Source organism: Perca flavescens, chromosome 4 (assembly GCF_004354835.1).
Source record: "Perca flavescens isolate YP-PL-M2 chromosome 4, PFLA_1.0, whole genome shotgun sequence".
Taxonomy (NCBI): Eukaryota; Metazoa; Chordata; class Actinopteri; order Perciformes; family Percidae; genus Perca; species Perca flavescens.
This window is the reverse complement of record NC_041334.1, coordinates 26,193,584-26,211,455: the sequence shown is the minus strand read 5'-3', so window position 1 is coordinate 26,211,455 and position 17,872 is coordinate 26,193,584. Positions and strand designations below refer to the sequence as shown.

Sequence of the window (17,872 nt, the reverse complement as noted above, 5' to 3'; positions counted from 1 at the left end):
TGCTTCGTTTGTAACAGACAGAAAAAAAGTCCAAGGCACGAAACACATCCTCTGTGAGACCGAAACGTCATCATGCTTCTCGACCAATCACAGCACAGAATAGTTTGACGTCCCAGGACTCTCAACTCAACCGGAAGAGTAAATGTAAACAAAGTAGTTGAGATTTAGCTAAAGAAGTACAGTAGACGGTTCTCTCATAGTGTTACTGAAACCGTTGCTTGTATTACTTTTTTTTTTTTTTTTATAAACGATGTAATCTAATTAACGTTAGACAGACTAAGTGCTTGATTCAACGATCTCCATTTGTCGACAACATAGATGGATTTCTTGCCATCTTGTTGCTAGCTAGCGTTAGCTAAACGGCTAATCTCACTGCGCTAACCATTAGCTAAGCGTTAATAAGCGACCAGCACCAATGCCTCAAGAGGGAGAGCAGTCTCTTCCCCTGGTTCGCTCCCTGAACAGTCGAATACCGATTAATGCTGTGTTTCGTAACCTCAGTCCCCGTGTCGTACGACCACTATGGATAGATTACCGAGGAGAACCCCAGGCGTACGTTGATTTACAGCCAGGAACGGGACGACAAATGTCGACCTTTATCGGTAAGGCTTTCCCAACATTGCAAGCTATTTATGCATACGGGGTTGCTACTTTGTCTCAGATTTGATCTACGTTTCCAGTGGTGGAAGTAGTACTACAATTCTTCAAGTAGCAATACCACTGGGTAAAAATAAGTAAGTCATGGATTTTACATTTTACTTAAATAAAAGTACTGTAGTATAGTATTAGCATAAATACTTAAAGTACCAAAAAGTAAAAGTTCTCATTATGCAGAATGTTCCTTTTCAGAATCATGCATACTTAAATAATACACCATAATTTACAGTATTTGTACAATGCTTGAGTGGACATGTTCGCCACTGCACGTTTCCCATAATGATAAGTCATCCAGGGGCAGCATGCTGTTGGTTATTTCATAAAAAACAAAAGCAGCCCAGATTTTAACAGAAGCCTTTCATGTTATTTCTATAATATCTAACAGCTCTTCTAATTTGTGGAAATGTCTTTCACTAAGATAAACAGCAGAAGAGGTTCTGCCCATACTTCCATCCCAGGATGCTGACAGCTGCCACTGTGATTTATCTGAGACAGCTGAAAACCTTAATTGAATGTTGCATTTCAGACAAAAAAAACACTACGAGCTACAAAGTTGGTCACCAATTAGTGTCAGTGGACTGCCAAAAAGTGTGAACTGATGACATGTAGTTCAAGGCTTGCTTTTACAGTTTAGTTTGTGAGTTGCCAGTGCAACGGTATCACTTGTGGGCTGTGCCATTTATATAGTTATATGAATGGTTTTTCCCAGGTCACCCATGGATGTTCAGAGATGCAGAGACTGATGAGCCACTGAGAGTGAACTGCAAAGAACTGTATCTTCCTAAACCAGCAGAGGGTAGAAATGCTATTATCACTTTACCAGGTAAGATTAGCCACATTAACTAAATATTAGCCATTATCATGTTTTTAATTCATTGCTACTCACAAACAACCAACAAGAGTACATTTATTATGCACTGTGTAATAAGCCTATGTCACTGTAGACTGCATCTGAGCACGCTTAGCTAGCTAGTAAACTCCAGAATAAATCTTGTGTATTTTAAAAGCCTGTCGAACTATTGTTGATTACGGTGCTGCGAACAATTTCCAGTCTGATAGTTTAAAAGGACAAATTACTAAAATAGTACTAATAGTTTTCCACTTGCCTTTATCAGGTCATGCAGGTAGTCTTGGCTTTATTTGACAGGAATTTGAGATCTCTTGTACTGATAATTCTACCACACTGCATAAAAATTGGTGAATTACATTTTGCTTACAGTGTTGAAAGTGTCACAAAATTAAAAAAAAAAAACTTCAGAAATCTTTTACAGAAACGTCTTTGCTTAACATTTTTTCAACAATTTCTCTCGTTTGGTTTACACAGTTTACAGCCTCAAGGATCGTGCTCTTCAGGTTATTCGGCGACTGGTACGAGCAGAAGACTACAGGAGGTTGGAAATAGCACGGTGTCTCCACGAGGAGCTGGAAGATCTGCCCAGTGTATTGAAAGATCTCCACCGCATGAACCAGCGGGTAGAGCAGCATCTGCTGGAGAGGATCCATTGCCAGGAGGAATGAGGCATGAAACTGGATGGATAATGGTCTCGTATAGACAGCAATATTATATTCCACACTATTAGAAAGCACAGAAGCCAGAATTAATGAAATATAAGATACAACGTTGGAATTACTTCTTGGGTGAGTGAGCAGCTGTTGCAAAGACTTCTCTAGAGGTCTTACATTTGCTGCAAAGGAGTTTGATCTGCTGCCTGTTATATTCACTCATTGGCTTTGGCAAATGTCTTCCCCTGCAGAAAAAAACTGTATGTAGCATTTACCTTTTAGGACAAGGAGTGTTCAGTTCATCTTCAGTTAAATAGTATTGTTTAACCTCTAAAATGGTATTTAAGGATTTGTTTAAAGAAGGTTTATTCCTAAAAGGCAATTAGAGAAATTTTAGTTATTGATGCCTATCTGATTATGTTACTCTCTACTTTATTTTGCCATATCGCCAGGTTCTGGCCTAAAATACTATTCGATCATATGCACAAGACAGATCTTACAGTACAACTATGTTTTTGTCATGCATGCAGTGTTATAACTGCTCTTCTGTCCTAAATATCACGTTATAAAGGAGACTAAATAAAAAGTATATAGTCACATTAGATAGGAATTTCAGAGAGATATGTGTTGTTAATATTCTTATTGGGAATGCCTGAGATAAGGTGATCTTAACCAATTCAGTTTACTGCACCTCTCCCCTCAAAAAACATCTTACTTTGTTATTCTAGCAGTTTAAAGACTGAACTGTTCAGCAATCATCATAAAGCTTTTGCTTTGGCACTTTAAATCTGAAAAAGATGGAGTGATTATGGGTGTTTCCAAGTTGTCCTATTCTGGTGAATGTAGACTTTTTGTCAGAATATACCTACCACCATAAATGGACCGAGTCTCTTCTAACATTTTGTCTTGCAGCTGATTTCCTATGGTAAAAAAACAAAACAATTAACATTGTCTTTGCATTTTTTAAGACTAGGCTGTAAAAAAACACTGACTAAGGAGTTTATGCTTTTTTTTTGCCTACTTTTTAATTCTGCCTATTTTGTGCTTCTGTCACCATGTTTTAAATGTATACATTGCTGGTGTATCTCAAATACCTTAATTGTTTGTGTAATACATAAATAAAAGATATATTTCTTAATTGGTTGAAAGCTGTGATGACTTTCTATTTTATTTATTTGCTCAGCCACTTGTAAGTACAGCGATTGATTATGAACAAGTAAATTCTGACTAGTCACAAAACAAAAATCATAAAAGTGAGACCTTATTGCTCAGAGCGTATAGCGATGATTATTGAGAAGCTATTATGTTGGTGGAGAACTACAACATTACTACTGTTTATTTTGTAAGTGTGATGAAATGTTTCGTTTTGTCACTGCTGATTTATGATTTAGGAATATCCAGGGCTTTCCGGTGCAACAAAGTTAACTGATTTTAACAACATACAGCGGATTAGCATTTTAAAATCTTAAAGCAATTTGATTGTAATTATTGTAATTAAGGTTGGTACAAGCTAAATAACTTCACACAGTATAAAGCCGACTGTTTAAAGTCACAGACAGACACAAGGATGTCCCTTTTAAGTCACAATATCAAATTATAACCTGCTCTAGTTTAACACAGCAGGGGTACTGTTGTCAAACTGGTTGCTAAGCGACAAAGTAACACAACACATCTTTGTGTGTGTGAGTCGAGGTGAGCTGGCTGCAGTAATATCATGAACATGCAGACAGGGGAAAAGAAAAAAACATGGAACTCAAGTCGTTTTAGGGGAGAGAAGTAAGTACTTGGTCACTGTCGAGAGGTTTCTCTCTCACACATGTTAAGTATTTGTTTTGCAGCCGTGTTGTGCACGGTGTCACTTTGTTGGACTGGAGGAATACACGGTAGCTAATATTCACGATCCTTCGATTTTCTTCACCAGCATGACATTTTGGCCAAGGAGTCACCCTGTCATGTTTCCCCATCTCCAGACAGACCACTGGAGCAAAATGAAAACAATGGTAAGAACAAATTAAACAAAAATCCAATTACAGAATGATATATAAACTTACGACACAAAAACATACAACTACTTTTTATTCTTGTGATACTATGCAGTTATTTCCACCTAGGTTCCAGTTTATTTTGCATCAGTTCCAGCTGCCTTGTTGAAGGACAGAGGTTTGTGAAAATAACCCAATTTCACAGATAATATACAACTGGGAGGTGACCAGGAGAGCACTGTCCACAGTACAGAGAGGGCAGAGAGTAGTAGTAGTTCTGTACATATGTTACATAGAAAACCGTTTTTATTTTGGCTTTATTATACTGTATGCCCTAGTGTATGAATCACATGAAGGTGCTCCAAACCATACCCCCAGCAGCAGCCTGTTGCCTCTATTGATTCTGGATGAAACTGCAGTTAATGATCCGGTTCCCTCCACGGTGCAAGCATACGGTTGGTCCCACATTAACAAGAGCTGTTAAAATATCTTACTTTTTTTTTTATTAGTTGCTCCCCTGATGTTTCACTATATATTTCTTTCTTTAGGTGTGAATGAAAATACACCAAATACCTCACCTCAAAACAAGCCCCAGTTCAGGAATGAGTTCAATGACCGTGCCAGGAGGGGCTTCTGTTACTGGGTTGCTGAAAAGAAGGGCTCACCATGTAAGCATCAATCTGAATGTCACCTACACAAGAAGTATCAGCTTAGTGTGAAATTCACATGCATACCCTAAATCTTTTTCATCATTACTGATCCTGCTGTTCAGACTTCCCACTGTGTACTCCACTATTACAGTTTTGAAGCTTATTCAAAGACGACCAAGTAGCTTTTTGAGAATGTAAACAAAACACTTGTGTTAAAATGTGTCTGAGGGTTAACTATGCGTCTTGTATTTGTATTTTAGTAGAATAACTAATATCACTTTACATTATGATTGATTTACACAGGTCAGAGGACTGATGTATCTTCGTTCCTTCCTTTCAGGTAAAGGATACAGCTTTGGTGCCTACAAGACATTTTTGGGATTACCAAAGGTCTAACAAAATGTGTTACTTTAATTTTTGTAACCTTCATATATTTTTAAAAACACTTAAAACCATATGATTTTACTCAGAGGGTATACTGTAATTAATCATCTATCACCTTACCAGATTATGTCTACACTTGAAAAACTGTTAAGACACCATTTCCACTACCTGACGAGTGATTTGCTTTTTAGTGGAAATTATGTTGCTGTATTTGAAGTATTAAACTTGGGAATTTTGTGTGACTGCAATAATGTGCTTAGGATAATGTTTAACATACCTTAATTTACTAAGGTAACATCTCAAAGGGAGTTGTTAAATGCATTATCTGACCCTCCACTCTAAGCAAGAAGGAAATGTTCTTTTTTTAAGTGCAGCTTTTGGCATAGGGCATGATGACCACTGTTTTAAGTTAATTTGTAGATATCTAGAAATGAAATTGAGATGTATTGAGTACACATCTTTTGTATAGTATCACTGTTCAGCATTAAATACTGCCTGTCTCACCTCTGACCACCTTTAAAAACAGGCTTGAAATTGTAGATTACCTGCTGCCTTCTAAATTGTGTGTTTATCGTTTTGTTGCTATCTTGTCTTATGTCTTTATTTTCATTTTTCATAATCAGGATTCCCTCTAAACTTGTATAGGGTATACATTTTATTGTATTTACTATTTAAAAGCTTGTTTTCCTTTTATAGTTTAAATATATGCAAAGGCTTTGTCTTTAGACTATAGTTATGAGCACCAAATGACCAAACTTCATAATCATGCCAGCAAAGGCACCCCATCTTGTTTTCGCCATTGACTAATAGTTTTTTTTTTTCCTATGGTTGTCGCTCATTAGTCACATCTCGTTGGTTGATCTCGCGAGACGTAGACCATGGGTTCAAAGGGTCCAAACCAAACCCGAACTTTAACACCATCTAGCGGTTAATTAAACTCAAACTTGTAATTCAATCCAATATTGAACATGTCAGTGAAAATCGTCATATTTTGATTTTGTTTTGAAACGTTGTTAGCAAGAAATTGTGTAAGCTCAGTTACCGAGTGGCTGACTGAACCAACGCTGATAAAGTGACATCTTCCCACGCTTCCCAACCTGCCATTTTTACTGCGCCAAGCTTGAGAAGGTAATTTGACAACTCTTAAACGTTAGCTAGCTAGCTAACTCGTTAAATAAATTGGGTGCCATCTGGCTAACTAACTGACTATATGTGTGACAAAGTGTAAAGTCACAATAAAAATGACTTTTAATTAATAATAATATTTAATTAATAAGTTTCGTAGCCAGAACATTGAGCTAGCTACTTTTTAAATGTCGCAGTTTGAATCAGCAAGTGAAAATAATTAGTTAGCTAACGTTAACGCTAGCTAGCTAGTTGGCTAAAGTTGGTGCTAGCTAACTGCCTCTTTTATTAACGTTACCAAAATCTCACCAATGACTGAAGTTTCAGCGTCTTTTCTCCTGAGGCCAGGTCTGACTGATTATTTACAGCTGCTCAAAATCCCCAAAACACTAACTTATTTTAACGTTAACTGCTGATGGTGGCACATTTCTGCAAAAACCTTAACACCTGAAATTAATTGACACATCTTCAGGTGTAGCTAGCTAAGTTAGCTATGCTGCAAAAAAAACTTGGTGGCCATGATCTTCTGATTGTGGCTAGAAGGGATACAGCTACGTCCGGAAGTTACGCAAAATCTAATCCAATATAACAATATAATTTTAGTATTTCAAACCCAGGAAACGCGTGTTCGTTCATCGGGAGTGTTTTGATTCAAACCATGATATTTTTTCCCACTAACGTTAGTCGTTATGGTGCCTAAACCTAACTAACTGTCGTATCCACTTTCTCTCAGCTAAATACCGTAGCTGTATCGGCAGTTGGCATCCACAGTGTTGCGTTACTGCCTCCTGCAGGTTTTACTCTCCTTCAGTGTCCATTCATCTTAAAGCCATCTTTCTAGTCCAGTCACTCTTAAAAAAAAAAAATAACATTTTGTTTCCTTGGCCACTGTCTCCACACTCTAATATACTTTTACCATTGTCCTCTACTCTACTACTAACCCTGTGTAAATTTTCTGAATGACACAAGGACATGCTCAACTTTTTCAGCCTTCTGGCACAAATCACCAAAGACCCATTGGACTTGGTTGACCCAGTAATTGGCCACCAGCTGTTTCCGACATAACCACATTGGCATTTCTTGGTGCCCATCATATTTCAATTCAAATATTACAATATATTTCTTTTGTAATTTCACAGCAATTAAAAACCTATACAATAGACACAGTGCTAACAAAGTGCTATGTACAGCAACAACAAAATGTTTTGAACTCAGATAATTAGATTATTAAAGTATAAATTTGACCAGTTAAAGTATTGGTATTTCATGGCTACTCAGCACCAGTAAGTTATTGAGGCTCTTCCTGGGGTCCATTATTCTTTGGATAATACCTGGCCCCAGGTTTTCTGTGGTGTAATTTCTTAAGGAATGTTGACCTTAACGTAAACAAAATAAGCTATATAATATCTGAAAACTATATTTTGACTCACTGTCCCTCTTATAAGGTAATAAAGCAAGATAATGGCAGTTGATATGGTGCTTTAGTGTTGCATATTCCCATACAAAGTTGGGCCCTGGGGCAGTCACCTGCTTTGCCCAGTTGGTAGTCTTGCTTTGCCAACGAGAAAACAGGTCTACTAGTCAAGGTGGTGAAACATTACAGAGGCTTTAGTCTTGCATTGCCAGACCTTCCTCCACAGCGCTGCGGTGGGTCTGGCTAGTCTACACAGCATTCTGGGATGGAAGAAAAACGTGCTTTGGTTTATTGGCATTTCTGTTTGTGTGGATGAAGCATGAAGTTAATCTGACTCATTCAGCGGCCGGCTCTCTGTCTCGTAGCGTTACTACTCTGCTGCTCGTTTGTTTGTCAGTTGTTGTAAAACCTCAGCTTTTAAAACCTTGCCAGATTAAATATCGGCTAATAATCATCTATAAAGTAGCTACACCTTTTAAAGGATCCCTTGGTGAATCAGCCTCTGCTGGGTAGAAAGTGAAATTGTAGAAAGAAAAAAAAAAAAGTTAACAACAACATTTAGTGGCAAAATCCTTCTGTTATGTCTACAAAATTATTTTAGATATAGTATAAGTTCAAGTAACCACTACCTCTGGTGATACACTGCACAGCGGCGTGCAACGTATTACTTTGTATTATGGAGTCTGTAGATCCTTTTTTCTTGTTGAAGGGGAAATCTATTGTTGGGACACATTTGTTTCTACTGTTTCAACTGAATTGTATTAATGTTGATAGTGTTTGGATGCTTTCAACGATTCGTTCGAATTCTGCATTAGCAAAACACACAAAAAAAAAAATATATAAAATGATAAATCTTTACCCGGACAAGTGACTTTTGTGCATGGACAAGTGAAACGTAAATGTACTTATCCAAAGAATGTTAATGTCGAGCTCTGCCAACACAAAGAGAGTGGAAGGTACCGGACATCCGGCCGAAAAGAGTGAAATCCGGCGGCAACGGAGCAATCCATGTTGTGGATATAGACTACCCAGTTGGTAACCCAGCCTTGGCGCCACCTCACCTGAAACAAAGACCACCTCTGCCAACATCATAAAAAAACTGATACACCTTTATGAATATAATAGTTTGGATCTACGGAAGTACATTTCCAGGATAAAGACTCACATCTGTTGCGTCGTATCGGGCTTTGTCCCTCACCTTCCGCTTTCTGTGTGTTGCCGTTATGTTGGCGTTCCCTTTGCTACGGGTTTTGAAGAAAATTTGGATCATGCAATAAATCAGGCCTGCTTGGTTCTTTCAGTGAATGATTGTGAGATTTTACAAAGAATATGTTCACAGCATTTACTGAGACGTTTTTGGACCGATGAGCAGGATTTCTATGGACAAATACACACGGTGTTCGGTGGTAAGAGCAAATTACGTTTAACCATGTATCTAGCTAATTTAAATAGCTTATGTTAATGTATTGTGTGAACAGTTTACTTCATTTAATATTATATCATCAATCATTTAATTATGTTTTTTTCTTTTGTGGGCTGCAAATGTTCCACCAAAACAAAAAACAAGTTCCTTCCCGAGACCATTTTGCAGAGCCACCGCCTCTGTGTCAAGAACTACGGTTGCCCAAGACGATTGTGATTGGTTTAAAGAAAGGCAAACAACCTGCGTTTTTTTCTTGTATCCCAGAATGTATGTGGTGGAGCCAGACCTTCCTCCACAGCGCTGTGGATATAGGTCTGGCAATGCAAGACTATAAATATAATAATAACTTCATCTGAATAGCACTTTTTCAAATACATAGTTACAAAATGCTTTAATAAGGGACATGCAAGACAATAATAAAAGTATACTGTATAACCAGACAGGCCTAAATAATATAATTTAAATAATCCAAGTCAGTTAAAAGGCAGTTTAAAAAGGTGTGTGTTTTAGCTGATGGAGTAAGACTAAAGGAATACCCTATAGGCAAAAAGGTATTTAGCATACACAGCATGCTATATAGTTAATGAGTGCATGGTTAGCTCTTGATGATTGAGATGATTATTGTAGAAAAAAAGAATACTGCATTTTTTTTCAAGAGTACTTGAACAGTGAGGCTTTCATGTTTTTACCTTGTTGCTTGCATGATGTACTGGATGGTCATACAGATCTATTCATTCCTTTTCTAACTGTGTATTGGATTAGAAATCTCAGACATGGACAGCAGCAGAAAGAAGTTGACATTTAAGTGGCGACGAACTACAATCACCTCACCCACACATCCTCAGCAGAGAGATGCTGGCTTAGGCACGCCCTCTCGCTGGAATATGTCGCCGAATGAAGAGTCAAATACTTTGCCCCTCAGAGACTCTCCAGGACCTGATGGCCTCGGAGCACTGAGTCTGGACACTCCCAAGAGAAAAGCAGGGGTGCTCGGTGAAAGCACGCCCTCTTTTGGCAAGCTTAAGCTGAGGAAGCTTTCCAGGATAAATTTGGAAAAATTCACCACTTCAGAGGTAAATAAAACCCCAAGATTGGAGGTTCGATCTCCGGCTCCTCCGGCCACATGTCACAGTGTCCCTGAGCAAGACACTGAACCCTAAGGTGCATATGTATGTATAGCTGACCACTGTTCATAACACTTGCGTGGGATGGGTTAAATGCAGTAATTAAGTTTTACTACATTGTGTTGTGTGTATGTGACGAATAAAGTTTTTATATTTTTCTTAATGGTCTTAATAATAAATATAATCTAAAGTGTTTTTGATCAAAGTTAAAGTCTCAAATGCGCTAATTCATGCATTATGTTTAGTAAGAAATACTGATTTATTTTTTCGTTTGCACCATAACTATCAGGAGAAACCTATGGACAACTTATCCAGGCAGCTGGAATCCACAGAGAGCCAGCAAGTATCCCCTCCACCTCACTCTTTCGTCTTGAAAAAGAAAGAGAGGACACCCGAAGAGGGATCAAAGGCTATCTACAGGATGGCATTGATTGCAGCCATTGGCAACACAAGCACCGGAGGCAGCTCTACAAAGATCCCCAGGACTTGCACTAACAGCCCGTCTTTGCCGTTTGTGTTTTCACCAGTGAAGACTGAAGCGGCCAGTCCAGCATCACTTGACGGAACGGTCATAGATATAAAGTGTTCCTCGATCAAACCTGAAAATGAATTTGAAGACAACGGCACTGTCCAGGAAGAACAGTGGTCCCCTCTTCAGGTGTTTGAGGACATTGGAGCCCAAGGTGACAGCTCAGAGCTAAAAACAGACGGAAGAGTAAGTTAACTAACATTTAGAAATGTATTTAGAAATGTATCTTTTCTTGTGGTTTTGTTTGCTTATAACTTATAAATGATGTAACAGTATAATTTGTCTTTCTTGTCTGTGGTTATGTTTTCAAATTTAAAAAGAAAAATCCAAAGCGCACATAATGTTGGTACAGAATGCAGGAAATTGAAATCCATTAAAATATTGACCATAAAATAATCATCAAGCCATTGAGGCTTAAAAGATAATGGAGATTGTATTTTCACCATTTGTTTACTTTTTCAGAGTGTTGTGCTAAAAAGAGAAGATTCACCTGAGAGATTTGCTCAGGACTCTGTGTTTGTAGAAACAACCTCTCAAGACAAGTTATTTGCTGCAGAAACTGGACCAGAAGCCGAGGAATGTGACTCGTCCCTCCCTGTCCTGGAGTATATCCCAGATTCTTTGACTTGTTGCTCTTTTGACAGCCAACAGTGGGAAAGTCCTTCTGTGACAACCCAGGGAGATGCTACTTCCTCTCTAACTTTTTCATCCACTAATGAAACCACTGAGGCTGTCCAGGCAGCTGATGAGGACATTGAGATGCCTTTCTCACTGTCGCGCAGGAAAGTTTTTGTCTCCGTCAAGCAGCCTCACCTAACAAACATGGCCCCACCAAAGACATTCAGAGTTGAGACAGAGAGTTTCCGCTCCTCCAGCATTATGGCCTATTTATCGGATCCCTTTGCTCTGCCACTACACTCAAATAGAGGAGCATTGAACCCTCAATTGAAGTCTACAACAACATGCAGGCAGTCAGATGCTGGCTCTTCCATGCGTCACCCTCCCTACTCCTTTACACAGGGTGGCAACCCTAAAAGAAGATTTTCCTTGGGGGCAGAACCTATGTGGAACAGTTACCCCAACCTGAACAATCAGGTTGGTTTCATAGACACACACTGCCATATAGACATGCTCTATGGAAAGCTTGGCTTTTGTGGGACATTCAACAGCTTTCAAAGGCAGTACCAAAGCAGCTTTCCTCCACAGTTCAGAGGCTGTATTGCCAACTTCTGCAACCCAAGGCTCATGGTGAAGGAGGCCCTGTGGGAAGGTTTGCTGGCTGAAGACATGGTATGGGGGGCGTTTGGGTGCCACCCCCACTTTGCCAAAGACTACTCAAGTGTCCAGGAACGCGACATACTGATGGCCATGCGGCATCCAAAAGCTGTGGCATTTGGTGAGATAGGCCTGGACTACTCCCATAAAAACTCCACTGACTCCACCAGGCAAAAAGAGGTATAATCTAGGTTGATGTGGTCTGCGTCGAATAAAACTTTGTAGTCCAGTAACTGCTTATGTATTATGTGGAATTGAATGATACTATTGTAAAATAAATAAAAATGAATGTTGTGGTCCGTGTTTTGTGTCTCTGCTTCTTTGTGAAGGTGTTTGAGCGTCAGCTGCGTTTGGCTGTGGCCATGCAGAAGCCTCTGGTGATCCACTGTCGGGACGCAGATGATGACCTGCTGGCAATCATGAAGAAATGGGTCCCGAGGGAATACAAAATTCACAGGTGCGTGTGGAGGAAAATCTTCTGATCAATTACTCATTTTACACCACTTTAAAAAAATATATATATATATTTTTTGCCTGCCTTTTTTATCAACATGAACAGTCAAATGTATTGGTTTAAAGGTAAAATCCTTAAGATATCTTTCGATATTAAGAGTATTTTTGCTCATTTTGCCAAATCAACAAAGCTTAAAATGTTGAGGGTGACAAAAGGCCTTCAAAGTGTTAACTGCATTTAATCTGTGAATTTTCATTCTTGATTACTTCCTGATTATTTCCAGGCACTGTTTCACAAACAGTTATCCAGTGATTGAGCCCTTCCTGACAGAGTTCCCCAATCTCTATGTGGGTTTCACAGCCCTGATTACCTACTACAAGGCTACCGAGGCCCGAGATGCTGTCCGCCAGATCCCTCTGAACCGAATTGTGTTGGAGACAGATGCACCATATTTCCTGCCAAGACAGGTATGTTTTAAATTGAACCAAAACACTGCCCTAATATCATTAATGGTTGATGGTCTTTCTCCCAGTTCTTAATATTGTTAATAATTACAACTTCTTACAAATTACACATTTAACCAGCTAAATGTGTGTTGTAATTACAGCTGGTGCATACATATGAAAAGTAGGGATGCCCCTCAAAACCGGGTTCTAAAGGAGAACTGGTTCTTAATTGGAGTTATCAGATCTGCTATCGGTACTTGAAATTAGGGAGTAAGATTGCCATTGCGGACAATAAGGTTATTGAAAAATTAATGGCAGCGTTGCAAACCTCTCTATTTCTCTCTCGGTGCCGGTCTTTGCTCGAGGGGCGGGGTTGTGCTCTCAAACACACACTCGCACTGACTCAGGCTCATTACAGCATGAGACATTTATAATGGCAGAGAGAGGCTCCTCAAGTAAATGTCAGGTGCTGTTATTGTTGATAGCCAAAGTTAACTAAATTAGTCATTACTTTTGAAAGCGATATTTCAATCTGCTCTGCTGCAGCAGTGAATCCCACCAGCAGCAGAGGGAGGAGGGCAGAGGCCCGGAGGAATGACTGATACTGACTGTAAAGGTCCAATATGTAATATATTTACTGTAATAAATCCAAAAATGACCCCAATGCATCATTGGATATTAAGGAAACATGCTAAGTTGAAATACTATCTTTTTTGACAATGATGCTAATGCCAGTATTTTCTCCTTTTGAAATTTCCGTTCCATGACAGAATTTCTGTTTGTGTTTGGGCCTGTGTGTTGTCATCAACTGCCCAGGCTGGGTTGCCACATATAATGTTACCTGTAAAAACGTAACCCCGCGCGCTACAGCTGTAACGTTAGCACAGCCATGAAAGCAGCAAACAAACGAACGGGATCAACGGAGATAGATTCTACCCGACCTAAAACGGCATGTTTCTAACCAGAGACGTTCCAACCCCCTGGTAAATATTGGAGATTTATTTGAAAGATAGAGACAGCTTAGAGCCCAAAAGGACGCAGAGTTGGCTTATTTCCTCCTGAACAGGTAAGCATTAGCTCCAGGCTAATTTATCACAGCTACTAGGGACAGGCATTTCAACATTTGTGTACTCACATTGAATTATATAGCTAGAGCACCCAAGTTTTTTACTTGCAAAAACAAACTGAGACACAGCCAGTAAAGTGATCCCGACTGGTCCTGGCTAACACTGCCATGCTAACCCTGCTAACTGTTAACGTTACCGGAGGACCAGGCAAGCAGCCCATGGCTGTTTACAACATGTAGCCTGTTCAGTGGCCGTAGCCGACAACAGTGAGTCATTTTAAGCCACAAGAGGGGGGCTGTAAATCGGGAGGACCGTGAGTTTGCAGTGTGTTTAGCGATTGTTGCCGTAATTCTAAGCCAATAAAGTGTGTCTGTCCGTCGGGTGGAGAGGACGGCAAGGTTGATGTGTTTTTAGCGGTTCCTATCATAATTTAAAGCCGAAAAAATGTCTGTCAGTTGGGTACAGAGCTCTGCGTGAGCACGTGCTTTTATGACAATATAACCAGCATCTAACGTTAGCTTCTCTGCCGTGCTGTGAAGTAATGTCTGGCTATGTGAAACAATCGTCTAGCAACATTGTTGTGGATGCTGCGGTCTCAGCTTGGCAACCTCCATGAACTTCGAGTCTGGGGAGGAGGGGGCGGGGGGGATGACTATCTTGAGTATTTTGAATTTGTACTGCAGTAACTATTTTAAACACTAGCTGTCAGTATTACATATTGCACCTTTAACTCTGTATTGTGATGTCAGGAATATTATTTATTTTATTGACATTTGAGATTTGTTTCCAGTAAGATATTATTGATTTTAAATAATGACTTTGCTGTTGTAAACATTACTTTTATTTATTTTATATTTAAAATATATATTTTAATCCTGTTCAGATTTCATTCTTTTTTCTTTTTTTTTTAAATAATATATATTTTTTAAAGCAATTGAAAAGGAATCGATAAGAGTAGTAGTATCAGGGGCCTGTGTAGCTCACCTGGTAGAGCGTGCGCCCATATACTGATTCCGATCTGTGGCCCTTTGCCGCATGTCGTTCCCCCTCTCTCTCCTATTTGGTGTCTAAAGCTGTCCTATCTAATAAAGGCCCAAAATGCCAAAAAAAATAATTTTAAAAAGAATGAGCAGTTGTATCGTTAAAATCCAAATAATACCCATTACTAGTTATAAGTGTGTCTCACTTTTATCAGGTGAGGAAAGATGTCTGCAAGTTTTCACATCCTGGAATGGGCATCCATACGCTGCAGGAGCTGAGCCTGCTGAAGGGGGAAGACATGGCTACGGTCCTCGCCACCATCCGAAGCAACACCGTTCAACTTTATGGCGTATGATCTTCAGAGATGGTGGATAAAAAAATCCAAGCAAGAAGGAGAAGTCAGAATCAACGTTTTTGGATATGGTTTGTGACACAAACATTTTATGTGGCTTTTTGTTTTAGATTTATCAAGCCTTCATGTAGAGATGGAGGAATATGGAGGAGTAGTCTCATTTGAAACTAAGTCTTGAAACGAGTAAAAAGCAAAACAATGACTGGAAGGATACTGTATATTATTGTTTATCTGATTATATTTTATTCCATTGTTCAACACAGAAATTAATTCCTAAGCTTTTTTGGAGTCTAGTTTTTGCTGTGTTTACATAATGTGACATCCCTTGTTTGTTCTAATTAGTTTGGATGTTTGTCTTGTCTGGCCACTGTGTAGTTCAGTTTGAAGCAATGGACACATATTAAAAGCCTTTAATCCTGCTTTTTCAATTCTATATGTATGGTTTGTTAAAGTTCTCGTCAATTAATGCATATTATGTGCTGACTGAAGAGCGCACGAGGATGCAAAATGGAAGAGAGTAAATACAGCGGTCTGTAATACGGCGATGTGCGTGATCTTTGCTGTGAGCAAAGCTGATTCTTTATTGGAGTGCTTTTTATTTTGAGAATCATTAGCCTGGCCTATTGGTGATATTTTCCTGTGGTTAGAGTTTTCCATCTGAGGACAAGATTGTGTCTCTTGTCTAGAAGTCTAGTTTTCTCGCAGACCACTTGAATTACAATATACTGAAAGATTATTATGAATTTTTCCGCCCAACGATGCCAAAAATTTAAATTGCCTACCAAAGCTTTAATAAAACAACAGCCATTAAGCCTGTGATTGCAGTTATAAAGGTAAATACCCTAAAGCCCTCAAAATGCTGTCAAACCAGCACTTAGGACAGAGTTATTCTTATTCCGTCCAGGTTTACACTAAGGTGCAATTCATTTAGGAGGAGAATAAACGGTCCTGTCCCGTTTTTTTTCCTTTTCTTCAAAAGCAAGCAGAATACAGACATACTGTATATCACAATGTTAAAGCTTTAAAACTAGTTTCAGTTGTATCACCTAAGGGGAAAAACACTTCCCCCTGCCCTTCCCCATCCCTTCCTAATTCCTCCACTTCACCCAGAAGCTTTACTGAAACTAAAAATGAGACGGAGAGAGACAAAGGATTATTTGATGCTTTATTTTTACAGGCACGTGGTTCTCTGAAGATGTTAAAATTCTTGTTTGATCCTCAAAGTTTTGATGGTCTCTCTGAAACAGGATGAAACGTGTTAAAAAATTACATTTAAAAACAAAGTTTCATTATTTTACTATATATATTGGCAGAAAAGAACACACGTTTTAATGTATTAAACAGAGGAATTGGGCAAACCTGCTGCAGTCTCTGTGTTTCCCAGCAGACGATGAATGATCTCCTGCAGCACTACACCATACTCCTCAAAGTCCTCCTCTCTCATAGTGAAGCCAATTTCAAAGGGGGCACTTATCTACCCAGAGGAGAGGAAGACCATGAAGTTATAGGGGTGATGCTGGGTTGTGTAGTGTAGTCGTGAGTGTGATTGCCACTCACTGTGATGTGGTTGTCCTTGGTGGGTTGACTAGGCTCGTCCATGACTTGGCGGCCAACTCTGGAAGACTTCCCCTTGTTCTGTGGTTGACCCAGACCAGAGAAAGCTTGTAATTGATACATGATCCATTAGAAGTTCAAATGCAGTCAAGGAGATTACATACTTCTCAGGTCTTGGATAAAGTATAGTTTATATCATTGCAGTTCAAACTATAAGTGCACTGTCCATACAGCCATTCATTCATCTCGTGTTAAATTTAGAAATGTTCATGACATGATGGGGAAAATGCCACCTAATAATGCCAAATAATCAAATTATCACATACAGTATCTAAAAGATAACTAGTGTAAAATGTTAAAAAATGTATCAAGTTTCAGTCACAAGACCGTCAGCACAACTAGCAGCATAACAAAATTGCTTAAATTTAGGTACTGAAGGTGTGGCTCAGTGGGATGACAGGAGACAAATAAGCGAGTTATCATGTAAGGATGAAGACAAAGAAACATTAAGTATAAAATATTTATACATGTGAAAGAATTACAAGAATTAAAAAAAATATACTGTATATACAAAAAGTAAACACAACCAAGTCATTGTTATGGAAGATTGAGTTGTTTTATGTTACAAGTGATAATAGCGTTACATTCAGTACAGCAGGATGTAAAGTAAACTGCTTTATTAAATATATATTGAGTAAGCTGCAAAACATATACATGCATCATTCAATTTTTATATTTTCATAAAAATGAATCCAATTGATCCAAATTGCCAGACAGAAAGCATCTTACCAGAGGTCTTTGTGAAGGGCTGAGAAAGCTGGAACCTGCGCTGGTTGACTTGCACCACAAGGTAAGAGAACACAGCAGAAAGACCAGCAAACAGGTGTTTCTTTTCAAAAACATGTTGAATTAAAAATATCAATATGATAAAGTAACCTACAGTGTAAATCTG

At 38.9% G+C, this 17,872-nt stretch overlaps 3 protein-coding genes and 1 long non-coding RNA gene across 7 annotated transcripts; 2 read left to right on the top strand and 2 right to left on the bottom strand.

The window, feature by feature from the left end:
- The first annotated feature begins 118 nt into the window (after positions 1–118).
- Positions 119–3,298, top strand: vhl (von Hippel-Lindau tumor suppressor). Its single transcript, XM_028574854.1, has 3 exons — positions 119–602; positions 1,367–1,480; positions 1,982–3,298. Exons 1-3 carry the CDS (start codon positions 416–418, stop codon positions 2,173–2,175), a joined length of 495 nt encoding a protein of 164 aa, XP_028430655.1. The 5' UTR covers positions 119–415; the 3' UTR covers positions 2,176–3,298.
- LOC114553608 (uncharacterized) lies at positions 1,657–6,846 on the bottom strand. Of its 3 annotated transcripts, XR_003692351.1 has the most exons (4): positions 6,611–6,846; positions 4,721–4,789; positions 2,338–4,138; positions 1,657–2,230 (listed from the first exon to the last, which is right to left on the bottom strand). It is a non-coding gene; the product is annotated as an uncharacterized LOC114553608 (long non-coding RNA). The 3 variants fall into 3 exon arrangements; XR_003692352.1 differs by having other exon boundaries at positions 1,657–4,138; positions 4,515–4,789; XR_003692350.1 differs by having other exon boundaries at positions 1,657–4,138.
- Positions 6,031–15,789, top strand: tatdn2 (TatD DNase domain containing 2). 2 transcript variants are annotated; one of them, XM_028574851.1, is made up of 7 exons: positions 6,031–6,304; positions 9,901–10,211; positions 10,552–10,977; positions 11,254–12,246; positions 12,396–12,523; positions 12,881–12,987; positions 15,229–15,789. In XM_028574851.1, exons 2-7 carry the CDS (start codon positions 9,912–9,914, stop codon positions 15,387–15,389), a joined length of 2,115 nt encoding a protein of 704 aa, XP_028430652.1. In that variant the 5' UTR covers positions 6,031–6,304; positions 9,901–9,911; the 3' UTR covers positions 15,390–15,789. The 2 variants fall into 2 exon arrangements, with proteins under 2 accessions (XP_028430652.1, XP_028430651.1); XM_028574850.1 differs by having other exon boundaries at positions 12,804–12,987.
- Positions 15,790–16,528: 739 nt separating this feature from the next.
- Positions 16,529–17,823, bottom strand: ghrl (ghrelin/obestatin prepropeptide). Its single transcript, XM_028574855.1, has 4 exons — positions 17,710–17,823; positions 16,924–17,001; positions 16,726–16,840; positions 16,529–16,604 (listed from the first exon to the last, which is right to left on the bottom strand). The coding sequence occupies exons 1-4, from the start codon at positions 17,821–17,823 to the stop codon at positions 16,585–16,587; spliced, it is 327 nt and encodes a 108-aa protein (XP_028430656.1). The 3' UTR covers positions 16,529–16,584.
- Positions 17,824–17,872: the final 49 nt, after the last annotated feature.

Excerpts from the sequence above, each read along its gene's own strand:
- ghrl (XM_028574855.1), bottom strand. The coding sequence starts at position 17,823 with ATGTTTTTGAAAAGAAACACCTGTTTGCTGGTCTTTCTGCTGTGTTCT. Across the intron at positions 17,002-17,709 it reads GCCCTTCACAAAGACCTCTG|AACAAGGGGAAGTCTTCCAG; the intron begins GTAAGATGCTTT and ends GGTCAACCACAG. Across the intron at positions 16,605-16,725 it reads AAACACAGAGACTGCAGCAG|AGAGACCATCAAAACTTTGA; the intron begins GTTTGCCCAATT and ends ATCCTGTTTCAG.
- vhl (XM_028574854.1), top strand. The coding sequence starts at position 416 with ATGCCTCAAGAGGGAGAGCAGTCTCTTCCCCTGGTTCGCTCCCTGAAC. Across the intron at positions 603-1,366 it reads ACAAATGTCGACCTTTATCG|GTCACCCATGGATGTTCAGA; the intron begins GTAAGGCTTTCC and ends GGTTTTTCCCAG. Across the intron at positions 1,481-1,981 it reads TGCTATTATCACTTTACCAG|TTTACAGCCTCAAGGATCGT; the intron begins GTAAGATTAGCC and ends TGGTTTACACAG.
- tatdn2 (XM_028574850.1), top strand. The coding sequence starts at position 9,912 with ATGGACAGCAGCAGAAAGAAGTTGACATTTAAGTGGCGACGAACTACA. Across the intron at positions 12,524-12,803 it reads AGGGAATACAAAATTCACAG|GCACTGTTTCACAAACAGTT; the intron begins GTGCGTGTGGAG and ends GATTATTTCCAG. Across the intron at positions 12,988-15,228 it reads CATATTTCCTGCCAAGACAG|GTGAGGAAAGATGTCTGCAA; the intron begins GTATGTTTTAAA and ends CACTTTTATCAG.